The sequence below is a fragment of the Eptatretus burgeri genome, chromosome 2 (assembly GCF_056783735.1).
Source record: "Eptatretus burgeri isolate ZD-2024b chromosome 2, Ebu_testis_v1, whole genome shotgun sequence".
Classification (NCBI taxonomy): Eukaryota; Metazoa; Chordata; class Myxini; order Myxiniformes; family Myxinidae; genus Eptatretus; species Eptatretus burgeri.
In genome coordinates this window covers 6,676,888-6,693,985 of record NC_140962.1, presented here as the reverse complement: position 1 = coordinate 6,693,985, position 17,098 = coordinate 6,676,888, and the positions used below count along the sequence as shown (strand labels likewise).

Sequence of the window (17,098 nt, the reverse complement as noted above, 5' to 3'; positions counted from 1 at the left end):
AAGGCTCAACTCCAGGCTCAAAAAGAATTGGAAAGACATAACAAAGAGTTGGAGAAACAAATTAGTGGAAGTGGTGTAATTGTAGATTTTGCTGAAAAACTTGAAGGTCTGCCTGATAAAGCGAGATTGTTAGTTGGAGATATGCTTTCTTCTATAGCACAAGCAGGTGTAAAATTAACGAAAAGAGGTAATGGATTATATCTTTCTAATAAATAAATGAGCATTGATGAGTGGTTGAAAAAATTTGGAAAGAATACAACATCAAATTTACAACTTGTCAAATATTGTAAGAAATTAAAAATTCATAATGTGGTTATTTGTATGAGAGATGAATTAACAAATGTTGCATAACATACAAAGAATATTATTATGAACTTAGAAGATAATAATGGGAACGGTTCTCATTGGGTTTGTATTTTTAATAGTCAAGACAAATATTATTTTGATAGTTTTGGTCTTCCACCACCTGTTGAAGTCATAAAATTCTTACAGAATGGTGTTTATCAAACATTTCAAGTCCAAGAATTAAATTCAAAGTCTTGCGGCCAATTATGCCTATATGTGTTATTTCAACTCAACAAAAATAAAAAATTTTATGATATTATTTTTAATCTAATATAAATGACTTATGTTGGTAAAGATGGTTCTATCTTTGGTTTATCTCAAGAACTGGATATTGATTTATCAAATTATTACACAAAGGCACAGGCTGAACGACATAAATATAATATAACCAAAAATATTAACATGAAAAATGCTTATAAATTAAAAAATTATCCAAGCCCGACTGACGTGAATGACTTGGTGAGATTAAGCGATTTATCACAATATATATCCTTAAATAAAACGGCTGTGTATTCCAAAGATACAGAAGTGTTGATATTATCTCCAGGTCATACAGAATTCACAGTTCGAATTAAAATAAATTTTTATAAAGAAGGGCGTATCGTTTGTATGAGTATAGAACAATGGGGTATGATATGAATGATTTAGGGTATAATTGGTCATTTAAAATTAACCTCGAAGACCTGGAACAATTAAATCAGTCTCGTAAGGAAGAATATTATCCACTTGGTATCGAGAATGAGTTTTGTGGGGCTACGATTAGTAAACAACAAATAAAAGAATTTAATAAGGGTAAATATAATAATGGTTTTGCCCTTGTTTATCTCATGAAAACAGAAAAAACAGGATTATATATAATAAGTAAGGAAATACAAAATGATTTAACTCTGGGAAGATGGGAGGTGTTTCGTGCCATAATATTATTCTAACATATATTTCTAATACATAAATGACAGCAAGAAGGCTTCAAGAAAATTATCATTTCTGTGTCCAAGCATACCTTCAAGAAAAGGGTATTCGGTATTTTAATAAATATGTTCTACAACATAAGAATGAGGTATTTTCAATAAAAGATTGGCATTATGCTGATGTTGATAAACCGACAACTTTAGAATTTAATTAGAATGTTAAATAATGAAAAAATTATAAAGTTAAGAAAAGGTAAGGCTCTTTTAGAAATTCAAAAGAAATTTTATTGGTTTCCTGTTGTAAAAAAATTATTTTGGATACAGGAATAACAAGAAATCCTGATGAATATATGTATAATATTCGATGGGGTGTAAGCGATTCAAGGATAGTAAGGGATGAGGAAGGAGTTGAAGAAGAGAGGGAAGAGGAGGAAAAGGAGAAGAGGGAGAAGAAAGAGAAGGAGGAAAAAGAGAAGAGAGAGAAGGAGGAGAGGGAGAAGAGAGAGAGGGAGGAAAGAGAGAGAAGAGAGAGAGAGGAGGAGAGAGAGAAGAGAGAGAGGGAGGAGAGGGAGAAGAAAGAGAAGGAGAGGGAGGAAAAAGAGAAGAGAGAGAAGAGGAGAGGGAGGAAGAGCGAGACAAAATAAATATCAAAATATGGAAACCAGTGAGATTAAAAAAGATTAAGGGTATTACAGAAAATAACTCAACCCACCGAGGAGGAAAAGAAAGAATTGACAAGTCTATTTGCAATACTTTCGGCAAGACTATTGGCATCGACAAGATATGGATTTTAATTCAAGTTTTTCATTTTTTTTTTTCTTAAATAAATGGAGGAGAGAGTGAAGGCATTTCTAAGGATTCTTTATGTTTTAAAAATCAAGATTCAAATGTGCATGTTGGAAACTAAAAAGGTTTTTGCACTCTGCAGGAATTTTTCTCATAAATAAATGAGTTATTGTCTCAAATGTAAAAAAAAAACTAATACTAAAAATATTTCATATATTAAAAGTAAAAATAACAGGGTTATACAAAAAGGTATATGTTCGGTGTGTGGTTCAAAAAAAAATCAATTTATCTCCCAACACAAACTAGGAGGAGATATCCAAAAGTTTTTATCAGGAAGTAAATTTACAACTACTGGAATACCAGGGGAATTACATCTTCCAGGGTATTCTTTCTGTGGCCCAGGCACAAACTTGGATAAAAGATTAGATGAGGCAGACAATCCTAAATCCTGGAGTAAGCCTATCAATAGAGTTGATGAAGTGTGCATGAGACACGATATTGATTATGGGAATACCACAACGTTGGAAGAAAAGCATGAAGCCGATAGAGAAATGTTGTATAATTTGTCTCTGATACAAAATCCAACCTTGAGAGAAAAAGTTGATCGGTTCATTGTGAAGAAGATGATCAGTGCTAAATTGAAACTTGGACTTGGAAATTCAAAAAACTTATAGGCTCTAATGATGCCATTAAGACTGAAGAACAATTAGCTGATGAATTACATAAACCAATATTCACAAAGTTTCAGAGAAGGAAAGTTTATTCCAAGGAAGTAGATTATATCTGGTCTGCTGATTTGATTGAACTCAATAATGATAAGGGGTACAAGTATGCTTTAACCGTTATTGATTTGAGGAGTAGATATGCGTGGGTTGTACCATTAAAAAACAAAACAGGTAATACTCTTATGTTAGCCTTCCAACAGATATTTAATAAAAAGTAAGAGGAAACCTAAAAAATTGTGGACTGATGAGGGTAGGGAGTTTTATAACAAGACATTTATGAATTTTCTAAAAAATAACAGTATTACATTATACAGTACCTTTAATGAAGGAAGGCAGTTGTTGTTGAACGTTTTAATCGTACCTTAAAGAGAGACTATATAAAAAATTCACACAACTCGGTTCACAACAATGGTCATCTTTTATTCAAGATATTGTGGATAAGTACAATGACACGATTCACACGTCAACAAATATGAAGCCATCAGAAACATTTACAAAATTAAAATATGAAAAAGAGATTAATGTCAGAAAACCTAAGTTCAAAGTTGGTGATATCGTAAGAATATATAGGTGGAAATCTCATTTTGAAAAAGGTTATACGAAAAGATGGACCAACGAGCTTTTTAAAATTGTTGATGTAATAGATACGGTTCCTTGGACTTATAAGATATATGATTTGGAAGGGGAAGAGATTTTAGGTTCATTTTATTCACAGGAATTACAAAAGACAAAGATAAATTGAAATTTTTGACTCCGCCCCTTTTTGGCTCCACCCACACAAGCCCCCGCCCACACAAGCCCGCCCACACAAATCCCACACAAACCCCACCACACACCCCCCACAAGCTCCAATAAATTGAAATTTTGACTCCGCCCCTTTTGACTCCGCCCACACACGCCCCTCCCACCGAAGCCCCGCCCACAAACCCCACACAAGCTCCACACAACCTCCACACAAAAACTCCACACAAGCTCCACACACACAAACCCCACACAAGCTCACCCATATTCATCATATTCACATAATTAGTGATTAGTTAATTGGTTCCCCACACACACAAGATGTTTATTTCATTAAAAAAATTATCCACCCATCCACACAAGCTCCACTCATCCACGCACCGCCCCATCTCCCCACACATCCATTTATCCACATAAGCCTCATCCACATTCACCCCTGCCACACAAGCTCCACCCACATAAACCCCTGCCCATATAAACGCTGCCCACATAAACCGCTCGCGCATAAGCCCTGCGTACACAAGCTGCACACAAAACTCCACACACATAAACCCTCCCACACAAGCTCCACCCACATAAACCCCGCCACACAAGCCCCACCCACACAAGCCCCACCCACACACACCCCGCCCACACAAGCCCCTCCCCCACACACACCCCACCCACACAAGCCCCCCACCGAAGCCCCGCCCACACAAGCCCCGCCCACACAAGCCCCACCCCCCCTCATCCCCCTGTGCGCCCCCACCTTTGACCCACCACCTCCCTCATCCCACCCCCACCCTTCCCCACACACACACATGGGGAGGGGGAGGGATGGGATGAGGGGGTGATGGGTCATTGGGGGAGCGCACCTACCCCCTCCCCCCCCCCAACCCCCCTTTACATCTCTTTTATTCTTTTCTTGTAATTCAGAATCAAGTAATTGTAAACAAAACAAATATAATTTATTAATATTGAAAATATTAAATATTCATTTGCGAGAATGTACAATCTTTCCCAGCAATCTTCTTCAGATGCCTTGTGATTTCGAAACTCAGACACCATATTCTGTTTTGAAACAAAAAGTGGATAATAATTAGGTTCTATAAAGATAATTACATGGTAATATGAATAAGCCTCGTTGACCACTGAATTAACACACCAGGAGCCTGTCATCCTTTCAAGGTCAATAAAATGAATTCCAGTGTACTGACAAAACCACGTCCAAACTAATGATGCAACCAACATAAGGCGACATTCTAAAGAGAGAGTGATATTAATAATAATTCAGAAATATTTACCTCCAGAAAATCATGTGTTGTACGAGTGATATTAATAATAATTCAGAAATATTTACCTCCAGAAAATCATGTGTTGTACAAGATTGCTTCAACAGCTGATGTTGTGCGATAGTGCTGAAAAAAAAAATAAGTCAAGGGTATAGATGAAGAGACAGACAGGGAAAGCAACACACACACACACACACGCACACACACACACATACACACACACACATAGACACACACACACGTGCCTCACCATTGGTTTAATTCATTCGAGATCAGAGACCAGTCATTATAAATCATTGGCCTCTTCAATAAGAGCAGAGAGAGGTAGGGAGAAAGACAGACAGAGAGAGGCACACACATGTGTCTCAGCATTGGTTTAATTCCTTCGAGATGAGAGGACGTGATAAGACTTCATGTCACTCATTGAAAATGTCTTTCAATTCTCTTCTAAAATCATTGATCTCTTCAATAAGAGTATTAATTTCATGAACCACGTCGTGATATGTGAACTCAATTTCTTCCAATGCCCTGTCAGGGAAAAAATATATATATATATCAGAATTATCATGATTTAATTAATAATCATTTGCTTCATCGTTCAAAGAGAAAAGCATACACAAACTTACCAACTCTGTAGTGGGCTGTTGGCTTCAACGGAAGAAATATCGTCCATGCCTCAGTTGTAAAAATGAAATCCGTCTGGCAGAAACTTTGTCTGGCGAACCGCTTATAAAGCAACGATGAGGAAATTGCTTAATCATTGGGTGGTGTGGGCACAGGAAATGACAAGCTTCTCTTAATGATCTCATCTGGCCACCGCCCGAGTTGCAAATCGTTTTTGGACATAAACCACGCCATAAAAGTTTTGATTCAAATGTTTTCAGTTCGTGTTCTGAGATAAAATATAAACCACGAGACCTTGTCTCACAGAATAGTTCCTATTTTTTCACAGCATGACAGTCCAAAACCACTTCCTCATTCACACAGCACGGCCGTGTCAAAAACACTTCCTCATTTTCACGGCATGAACTGAAAACATTTGAAACAAAACTTTTTTTCTGGCATGGTTTATGTACAAAAATGATTTGCAACTCAGGAGGTGGTCAGATGAGATCATTAAGAGAAGTTTATCATTTCGTAATGGCACAAAAGGGGTATCTTAAAAAATATAAAGATTCAAATGTTTTGTTTTTCAATCTTTTAGATGGGGATTATTGTGCAAAGAAAATTAAACTATTGAAGGAATTTGAGAATGAACAAATGTTTATAGGTTCAATGAGTGAGCTAAACAATATGCATTGGTTATTTGATAAAGAGTGCCCCGAGGCTTAGACGTTTCAGATATTTCTTTAGAATCACCTTTAACAAATCTTTATCTTGTTGTATGGGCTATTTGAATAGAGAGCCCCTAGGTTAAAAGGGGAAATAAAAAAATGACCGTTTTTACAGCCATTTTTCCCTGCTGTGCAGGGGTTTGGCTTTTCTTGAGGCAATGTTTTATGGCCGGATGCCCTTCCTGACACCAACCCTGGTCGCCTCTTACGACACACAGGGATACGGTACACCTATTCTAACCGGGGCATACACCGGGACCAGTACACTGGCACTCATTTCGCCGACCTCGGAAGGATGGCAGGCTGAGTCAACCCCCTGGTGTTAATTCAGCAGCCAACGGGATTTGAACTCAGGACCCTGGGATCCCAAGCCGCCACCCTAACAACTAAGCCAACACCAGGCTCCAGGTTAAAAGGGGAGACAAATAAATATACCTTGGGCTAAAAAGGGGATTTATTTTTTCAGGGGAAAAAAAAGAAAAATTTCATGGCTGAAAATCCCCCATTCATTTACATGGGGAAAAGTGAGCCAGAACCAGTATTCTTACCCTACTCCTTTTAACTCCTTAGACCTTGATATCCTTTAGACCCCTTAATATCCATTTAGACCCTTGAGAGATCTATAAACCTTATTCGACCTTTTTGACACATTTCAGACCTATAGAGCTTTTAAGACCCCATATACAATTTAAGATCCTTTGGACACTTCCTACCCCATTTGATATTTTGCCCTTACATCCCTTTCGACCCTTTAAGATCGCTTAGATACTTTTCATCCATTAGACACCCTTTAGATCCTTCACACAACTTTTAAGACTTTTTAAGAACCTTTAGATACTTTAGACTCCATTTATACCGCTTAGAAAATCGAAAAGAAAACGAAAATTGTTTTTGATGACTTTTTCGTGCACCATTCGCATCACATCACAAGTTTCAATGACAAATCAAAACGAATATCCCAAAGCAAAACTGATGTTGGAAAGTGAAACAAACGACTGATCTACGGATCAGCGAATGGGAAACAAAAATGAAATACTGTGAGAAATACCAATATAAATTGTCAAAAGCAAAGCCAGTGCGAGTTTGTGGCTGAAGTGGGTTGGGGGTGGGTTGGGGCTGAAGAAATCATGTGGAGAGGGATCGGTGCTTGGAGGTGGTCGGTTGGCATGGAAATAACTCCGGTGATCTTCGGTCAATCGGTAGGCTCAAAAAGTGTCTCAATCTGTTTCCCAACAGAGCTTCCATAATTTCAACCTCACTCCCAAGTAGTACTTCAGGGGTACAAGCATGGGTTGGAAATCTTAGCTGCTGTAATGGAGCAAGGTTTCCAAGGTTACCGGCTCCAGTTTTTGATGACTTTTTCGTGCACTGCTCAATATCTGCTCATTGAGTATTTATACTGAATTCCCGTTTCTACCAATACTGTACACATTCCAAAAAATTGCTCATCTCAGGTGATACATCTACAAACCCATCAGAGATGGGTATCCTGATATATCCAAATAATCCGTACTGAGTTCTCCGTGTTGTTGTTTCACATGACTACCTTTCAACCAGCAGCAACGCAAGGTTAACTGTGCCTCCACCAGCCTTTGTCAAGAATAATTTCCCTGTTAACCTCCTCCCAGATATACCGGAGGTGAAAGGGGTGGGCCTAATCAGCCGACCAATCACAAAGCTGTGTTGCGAAGTCTTGTAACATTTAACCAATGCCAACATCAGCCAATGGCAAGCTTGTGTTATAAGTGATTTGATTATGTAAAGAGGGGTACATTAAATTACATCATGTATCCTCATCATCTGCGGTGTTGTAATGAACCAATGAAGATGATCATGTCCCACTTCGTCTCTGTCCACCTCCCTTTGGAGCATGTCTAATGTATTTGTGTATACGACGACCATATGCCTGTGATGGAGCTACAGTCTTCTTTGTCAGAGGTGAACTCATTTGGCCAGTGTGCCAAGCCTCCAGTAATCGCCTCCTGGCATGGTTTGGGGATACAGCTGGAATGTTCACATTATTCCATAGAGGAATATGGCCAGCCTTTAACCCATTCTTAACAATAGCAGATCTTTATGGGTGTTTGCAATCGCGCATGTAGCACAGAGCTGCGGACAGAAAGCTACGAGTGTTCAGAGGGGACAGACGGCAGTCAGCAAAAAAAACATAGAGCATGCAGTACATCCTGTGAGGGGAAGCGACAACCACCGCAATCACCAGTAACTGCAATGATCACTCATAGGAAGGTTTTTCTGGATTGTGACCTCTTTCTACGGTCTTAGTCTGTGTGTGTGTATGTGAGAGAGAGAGAGAAAGAGAAAGAGAAAGAGAAAGAGAAAGAGAAAGAGAAGGAGAAAGAGAGAGAGAGAGAGAGAGAGAGAGAGAGAAAGAGAAAGAGAAAGAGAAAGAGAAAGAGAAAGAGAAAGAGAAAGAGAAAGAGAAAGAGAAAGAGAAAGAGAAAGAGAAAGAGAAAGAGAAAGAGAAAGAGAAAGAGAAAGAGAAAGAGAAAGAGAAAGAGAAAGAGAAAGAGAAAGAGAGAAAGAGAGAAAGAGAGAAAGAGAGAAAGAGAGAAAGAGAAAGACAGAGAGAGAGAGAGAGAGAGAGAGAGAGAGAGAGAGAGAGAGAGAGAGAGAGAGAGAGAGAGAGAGAGAGGAGCCCATAAGGTATTGGTTAAGGAGGGAATTAAGTGAGGGATGGTCGCAGTTATTTATAGTGTCATTGACTGTTATAAGTGAAGTTCTCTCCCTGTTCGCCTCCAGTTAATACAACAGTTTGTTTCACTATTAAAGTGTTGGCCTTGTGTGTGGCCTGGGACTGAATTTGAAAATCTCGGTTGCGATTAAACTCTTGACAATTGGAAATTGGTGGCAACCTCGTTAGGGGTATCAAACCGCGGTGCGTTTTATTCAACAGTTATCACTTATCCTTCATCCCTTTCAAATTGAAAGATGACATCACACATCAGTTTCAAATAGATCACAGGTGACAGAGTGGGTCAAAAACTGAAACGAAAATCGATTTCGGCTTTCCTGGTGGATGACAGACAGCCCCAACGACCATCTACAACTAGACTGGCGACTGGCCGGTTGGGAGATTTGCCCATGTGCACCCAGCACACCGTTTCAATACAGAGGTTTTCTGTAATTTTGTAACACGTCGATCTTATGTTGAACAAAAATCTTACCAACGGTTTCAGAGAAGTTTGAAATATTAACAAGACAGAGGGATTGCCAGACTGTTGAAGGGTCAAATGCAAGATGATCCAAGGCACAAGTTTCCTGGAACATAGTCCCAGATTCTTTAAGGCCCAGTCACACCTTGACGTTTTAGCCAGCTTATGCCGATTTTTGAAAAATTTGTCTAAAACGCTGGCACACGTCGAATACGTTATGGGTAAGTTTTGGAAACATTGAGAGCACGCTGAAAAACACTGCCATACGTCGTAGTACGCTGGCTTTCATCGTTGTACTTTGCGGTTGTCCTCAAATTTTAGCATGCTTGAAATTTTACGACTTATGCCAGCGTATGACTCACAAGTTCCGCTACGCTGGCCATAAGTTGTAGGCACGTTATGCGATCATTGACACACGTCGACACACGTTATTTGTAAGTTAATCATAAGTCGAAACACGTCGAGGTAATGTTTAGCGTATCCGAAACTTATTTCTAACCTATGAGTAACGTGTTGTAGGCACGTTACGCGATCGTTGACACACGTTACTTGTAAGTTACTCATAAGTCGAAACACATCGAGGTAATGGTTAGCGTCAGTGTTCCAGACTCCCTATTTTTTTTTTTCTTCAGTATGACGGTGATGTTGACACTTCGATTTCAAGTGCGGTTATGATTTAAATCGTTGAGCGGCAGCCTATTAATTATATTATATTATAACCGCACTAGAAATCGAAGCGTCAACATCACCGTCATACCGAAGAAAAAAGAAAAAAAAAAACAGGGAGTCTGGAACACTGATGCTAACCATTACCTCGACGTGTTTCGATTTATGAGTAACTTACAAGTAACTTTTGTCGACGTGTGCCAACGATCGCATATCGTGCGTACAACTTATTCCCATCGCATGCGGAACGTGTGAGGCATACGGCAAGTACATCGTAAAATTTTTAACACGTTTAAAATTTCAAGACATACTCCACTTACTACGACGTATGATAGCGTACTTTAGCGTTCTATTCACGTATACCAAACTTACCCATACCATATTCGGCGTGTGCCAGCGTTTTAGACACATTTTTCATAGGTCGGCATATGCTGGTTAAATCGTCAAGGTGTGACTGCGATGTTGACACTTCCAATTTTCAGGCAGTTATGATTTCAATAGGAGTGCGGCAGGTTTTTAACAGGCTACGCCACGAGTTCGCCGGCTATACGTGCAGCGCGCTATGCCTAAGTTAAACTATCGTTGGGCATAGGTTGTGAACGCCGACAACAGGCTAAGCATTCGTTGGTATAAGTTATCTATAAGACAACGAAACGTTCTGTGCCCGTTACTAATATGTTATGCATACGACCAACACGTTATGAATACGACCAAAACTTTAAAAAAAACCTCAAAACTTCAGCGTACGCCAACGTTTTACACACATTTTTATACGTTGCCATTGCTGGATAAAACCTCAAGGTGAGACAGCGCCTTTAGCAAGATGCAAAATTATTTATTTGAAATTGCAATTTGCTAATCAGGGATGAAAATTCTTTGAAATATGAACCACGAAGTGATGTTTAAGGCCAGAGTATGTTTCTCCCACCTCTTGGTGATCCAGTGAACTTGTGAGTTACTGGGAAGGGGGCAAAGGGAAGGGTATGGAGGGAGAAGGGGGTCGAGGGTTCACAAAAGTCCAAGAAAACTTTCATATGGTAAGCCTGGAATCACAACTAACAAAAATGCATGCACAAATACTCGCGAGGTCACACCAAAATGGAAAACACTGCAGACTAGACCATCGATGACATTGATGGTGTTTTTGCTTGAGGTCGGAAAAACACTGTTGGATTCACTCCTTGCAGCAGCAGGTGATTGGAAATGGCTGCATGGAAATAAAAGTGGCCACGCACGTGCTGGTGATTGGGGTCTTGTGGCATGACGAAGTCCGTTATTTAGCAAATGAAATGTCACTTGAGACTACGTCTGCTCTAAACGGTTTGTTGCAAAATTAGCAGAGTAAGTCAGATCTTAAAATTAATTTTGGAGGTACTTTATTTCCTATTTGTTTCCTGCTTTTTCAGAAAACACCAGACTCGGTGGCATAACAGTTAGAGCGTCTGCTCCGAGTCTGCGATGTCGGTGGTTCAAATTCTGGCCGAATCATGCCAAAGACTCTAAAACGCCTTGCTTCATGTTTGACATATAATGGACAAAACACAGGCCAACAGTGCTAGGAAGGTGATGGCAAACCACCTTGTAAAATCCTTGCCAAGAAGCTGCTTCAGTAACATCAATGCGATGTAAAAAAGAGAATGGTACATCAAATCAAAATTTCAGAAAAGTCCAGAAAAAAACTACTTTTGCACAACAGGGTCTCCTTGCATTCCCTTTCTCGTTTCATTCCTGCATGAATTGTTGAGTCGATCACCAACACAGGATAAGTATTCTGGTGGTAATGTGCAGTAGTTTACAATCACAACTGAAATTGGCACTAAATTATTCTTGTTACTTTCTCGCAGTACATCTCTTCATTAAGACCTTGCTGTATGACGTGCAGATGCCATGGGACTGGAAAAATGGCTTTCTATTTATTAAGTATTTCGTCTAACAGCCACAAAATACTTCGAATTTAAAGATATGCAAAAAAAATATATGACCATTGTTTCTTAAAAATATATTTTTTGAAAACCAAGATATAGGCATATGTAGTCATTTTGAAAAAGGTTATGAAAAATCAAATAAATCGGTGAAAACAAAAATAAAAAATATACTTTAGTGAGACAAGCCGATCAAGTTATTTTCCAAAACATGTGACCACCACAAGTGATATAAGTGAGTGTCATTTTCCTTTTCTACCGAATAGCAAACTGGCTGGTTACGAGGAAGCATTTTCCTCTTGTGCTGCAAGTAAGACGATCAACCACAACTGTCTCATTTACACAAGGAAAAGTTTTCAGAAGTTGGAGAGGTTTGGTGCTTGCAGATATTATCCAAATAAATTAAATGCACCCAAGGTGATGCCAATAACCATTTAGACCAAATTAAATATGATAGAGATATTGCAAATCAAAATCTGGAAGTCTTACCATCCGTTATGACAATAACAATGTCCACATAACTTGTCTCCATTATAGTTGCAAGTTTCGCCTGATCCAGGAGAATCCTGTGGATATGAGAATGAGAGACTGCAGATAACACAAAACTATCTGGTTGGAAGAGAAACGATTAAAAACAATCAATTTGATCCCTGAATTTCATTTCTACCTGGACATCATGGATTTTTTTTGCTTGACCTTAATGTAGACGCATGATGGCAGGATGGCCCCAGAAGTATGCACACTTGCCTCTAAGCTGTTTAACCTGGGTTTGATTACCGACCCAGCTATAAACTGTCATCCCAGTGTTCCACAGGCAGGGTGATTAATCAATGTTTGTGCCGTCCCTCGGATAGACGTTAAGCTGGGGGTCCCATCTGCCAGCATTAGTTGGTGGACATTAAAGATCCCATGGTGTCATTGATGAAGAGTAGATGAGCTATCGCGAGCACCCTGGCCAAATTCCAAGTTCCGGCCATAACTACTGCTGGGAGAGGGATGGAAAACATCCCAACATGACCCTTGCCAAGAAACTGCTTCAGCAGCACTGCACTCTGTAATACAGTATGATACATCAGAATCAGAATAAATATATACAGTGTATGTATATGTGTGTGTATATACACTTCCGGTCAGAAGTTTTAGAACACCCTCATTTTTCCAGTTTTTACTGAAATTTAAGCAGTTTAATGTTTCAATGTACTCTGGAATTAAAGCATAGAACAAATAAACAATTTCAGATAAAAAAGAAATCATGGAATCGTTTTGTTGAACAAAATTTAATCTAAATTTTTGACTCATCAAAGTAGCCACCTTTTGCAGATATAACAGCCGAACATATTCGTGGAATTCTTTCTTCAATGGAAATCGAATATTGTTCGGAAAGTTCATCCCAACACTGTTGCAGAAGTTCCCACAAATGTGTTGCACTTGTAGGTTGCTTTGCTTTGACCCTTCTGTCCAGTTCATCCCAAACCAGCTCAATGGGGTTTAAGTCTGGAGACTGTGCTGGCCATTCCATGATTTGAAGCCTACCGTCTTCTTTTCTTCTAAGGTAGTTGACATAGCCTGGAGGTATGCTTTGGGTCGTTATTTTTCTGTAGGATGAACCTCTGACGAACTAGGCATATACCAGAGGGTATTGCATGGCGCTGCAAAATGCTGTGGTAGCCATTTTGGTTCAGGGTGCCAGTCACTCTGTGTAAGTGCCCGACTGGATCCAGCAAAAGAGCCCCAGATCATCACGCTTCCTCCTCCATGTTTGGCAGTTGGTGTAACACACTGAGGAATCATCCTTACGCCCACTCGACAGCGTACAAAAACCCTGCGTGATGAACCGAAGATTTCAAATTTTGATTCATCGGTCCATGAGACCTTCTTCCAGTTTTCAGTAGTTCACTGGCGGTGCTTCATGGCCCAGACAAGCCTCTCTTTCTTATTTTGCCATCTTAGCAATGGCTTTCTTACAACCACTCTACCTGTCAAACTTGCAGCTCGAAGTCTTCTCTTCACAGTTGAAACTGAGACTTCCTTACTTCGACCAGTGTAAAGCTGTGCTTGAAGCTGCTGTCCTGTGAGCTGCCTATCACGCAACCTATTGACTCTCAGAAACTTGTCTTCTGATTGTGTTGTGGCTTTGGGTTTGTCAGACCTCTTCCTGTCAGAATTTCCTCCAGTTTCCAAGTGCCTTTTGATGGTGTAGGAAACTGTACTCACTGACACCTTGGCTTACTTTGCAATTTCTCTAAAGAAAAGACCTACACTTTTAAGGGTTATAGTGGTCTGTCTGTCTTCCTTTGTTAATTGTCTTTTTCTCACCATTGCGTTAGCAATATACTACTTCCTGCAGTGCAATATTGTCCAAATAATGCTTCAGAGGGTGGAGCAACACAGTCTGTTCCAACACTGCTTTTACACAGACACAGGGTTTGTAACTAATCAACAAAAGTTGTAACACCTACAGGAATTGTTTGCATCAACCTTCAAGGCTTAATTTACTTCCATTGCTGCAGAACAACTGCAGTTGCTAACCCATTACTTTACCCTGAAAAGGGCCTTTTTTAACAACTCTGAAGTATACATTATTTTTCAGTTTTTGGTAACCTCAACTTTTGTTTTTTAACTTCTGGCAGTTTACCGCTTTGGGCCCTGTCACACCTTGACGTTTTAGCCAGCAATGGCAACGTATAAAAAGGTATGTAAAACATTGGCGTACGCTGAAATTTTGATGTTTTTTTTTTAAGTTTTGGGCATATTCATAACAGGTTGGTCATATGCACTATGGCATAGAGTCCACCAGCATTTGGAATTTTGCAGGAGGGATACGGCACCATTCTTCCACAACAAAGTCAATCAACTCTCATCTGTTTGATGGAGGTGGGAAACGCTGTCTCAGGCGTCGTTCCAGAATATCCCATAAATGCTCTTTTGGGTTCAGATTTGGTGACTGAGAAGGCCATGACATTGTAATAACATCAGTGGCCTGCTAATCATACCATTGCACGACCATACGTGCTTTGTGGATGGGGCCATTGTCATCCTGGAAGACAACCCTCCTGACAGGAAAGAAATTCTACCACATGTGGTGAAGATGATCACTCGGTACCATTAAGTAGTGATTGGCATTGACCTTGCCTTCCAAAGGAATGATGGCACTCAATCCAATTGCAAGAAAATGTTCCCCACAACATTACAGAACCACCAAAATCCTTCACTGTTGGAACCAAGCAGTCAGGGTTGTTGAGTTCTTTAGGTTGGTACCACACGTGCACTCATCTGTTTATTGAGAATATGATGAAGGATGAATCATCTGACCATATCAGATTTCTCCACTGCTCGGGAGTCCATTCCCTGTGCTCTTTGGGAAGCCTAAAAGGCTACATAAGTCACCAAGTGGATGAAACAGCGATATGTTGCCCTGATGAGACCCAATAAGGGTGAAACCAGGTTGGTAGTTTCACTTTTCATCTGCTTGGTGACAGTTTTTGATTTTCATTACATGAACTGCTGGATGCCTTTTTGGGTTGGCAGGCATGACACAGTCGTGAGGATACATATATACATATATACATCTAAACACGCACACAGAGGTGGATACTTTGAGATCTGAGAGTTCCACTTTCTGAAACCGCATATGGAGACAACAACTGCAGACACATATGTACGTACATGCGCGCACACACACACACACACACACACACACACACACACACACACACACACACACACACACACACACACACACACACACACACACACACACACCCTTGAATTTGATGTGGACTTTCATTCTCGAGTATCAGAAAGATGAGGGGAGTTGATCAAAGTTGACCTATTTCTCAAGGTACTAGCCTGAGACAAGAACACACTTCACCCTTTGCAATGGTGATAAAGTGTAGAAATCCTTGATAAAGGTATAGACAGATATTTCAGCACAACTGCTTTGACATCTTCAACATGAAATAAACTAAATATCAAACAGATGTTCTTTCATTGGTCCAATTATATGGATATCACAAGACAAGTCTGGACAGTGTGGGAGATGAATTAGAAATTTCCAATCCAATTCCGGTTGCATATTACCCAGTACATGAGAAGTCTGGTCACCCTGAGGTGCATTGTTATGTGCCTAAAACTGCAACTTCAACACCTGACACTTAGCAGCTTTACTGGAGCTTAGTAGTAGAAATGGGAGAGATGATAAGGGGGTGGTGGGATGCAGATTTGAAATATTGTAGGGAAGAGATCATGAGAATGGAGTGAGGAAGACAGTTACACAAGCGAGAAAGGAGGGGTATGAAAGGATGAAAATGAGCTTTATATTTAGACTTGGGAAAAGGTAATATGCAATGAGTTTCTTGCAGAATGCATATGATCTTGAGGACCAAGGGTTGGGCAGAAAAGGTGTGAGGGCAGGAGGAGCAAGACCAGAATAGAGCTTATAATAATTGCAAGGCCACCAACATGCCTGTGGTGAATAAGATACAGACCCTGATTCTCATCTTCATTCTCGATATATTCTCCATATATCGTGCGATATATACGGAGAAGCCTTCGATTCCAATGCATAAGATTCCAATAACGCTGATAGAAGCCTTAGATTCCCATAACCCTGATTCTCATATTCATCCTGCAAGATGTGAAGCAAAAGCACTAGCCCAAGGTGGGAAGCCATATCCCAAGTCACTCCTGATGTAGATGTTGGACAAAATAGTTAGCCGGGGATTACAAACGAAGGCATTGAGTCAGTGGAAAATTATAATGTGGGGGACAGTTTTGGAAACCAGCTTGGAGATAAGATCTGCCCAAGGCAGAATGTAGCTGATAAAAAGGCAGAAGAGGTTCAGTGAATGCCCATCTCTCAAAAGTAAATTGAGGGATTTGCCTTCCAATCCTTACGTAAGGACAAAGTGAGAATATGCGTCTTTTTCCATAACATAAATGCAATCATCGTTTACAGACTACAGTTAATCTGGAAGTTGCATTTTAAGCCATGAATGTGCTGAACACACATATTACATCCAACTCTCAGCTGCAGAGAGTGCCATTTGATTTTCATCAAAATTAAAATGAATGCTACACCATGAGAATTTCAATTACGCTTGGCAAACCATTAATTTTTGTGACACCCAACATTTAATTATTATTTTTTTCAAAAAATGATGCTTTCATTTTTTGGAATAAGTCATTAAAATCAAAATAATCAGTAAATAAATGCTCTGATCTACAA

At 39.7% G+C, this 17,098-nt stretch overlaps 1 protein-coding gene across 2 annotated transcripts in view; it reads right to left on the bottom strand.

Annotated features, from left to right (window-relative positions):
* The window catches only part of ITGB4 (integrin subunit beta 4), a 185,265-nt gene that overhangs the window by 121,299 nt on the left and 46,868 nt on the right, over positions 1-17,098 (bottom strand). For both annotated transcript variants that reach the window (XM_085861673.1, XM_085861666.1), the window contains exon 13: positions 12,361-12,437. In XM_085861673.1, the coding sequence (XP_085717799.1) occupies positions 12,361-12,437 (77 nt within the window). The remainder of the gene's footprint in view (positions 1-12,360; positions 12,438-17,098) is intronic.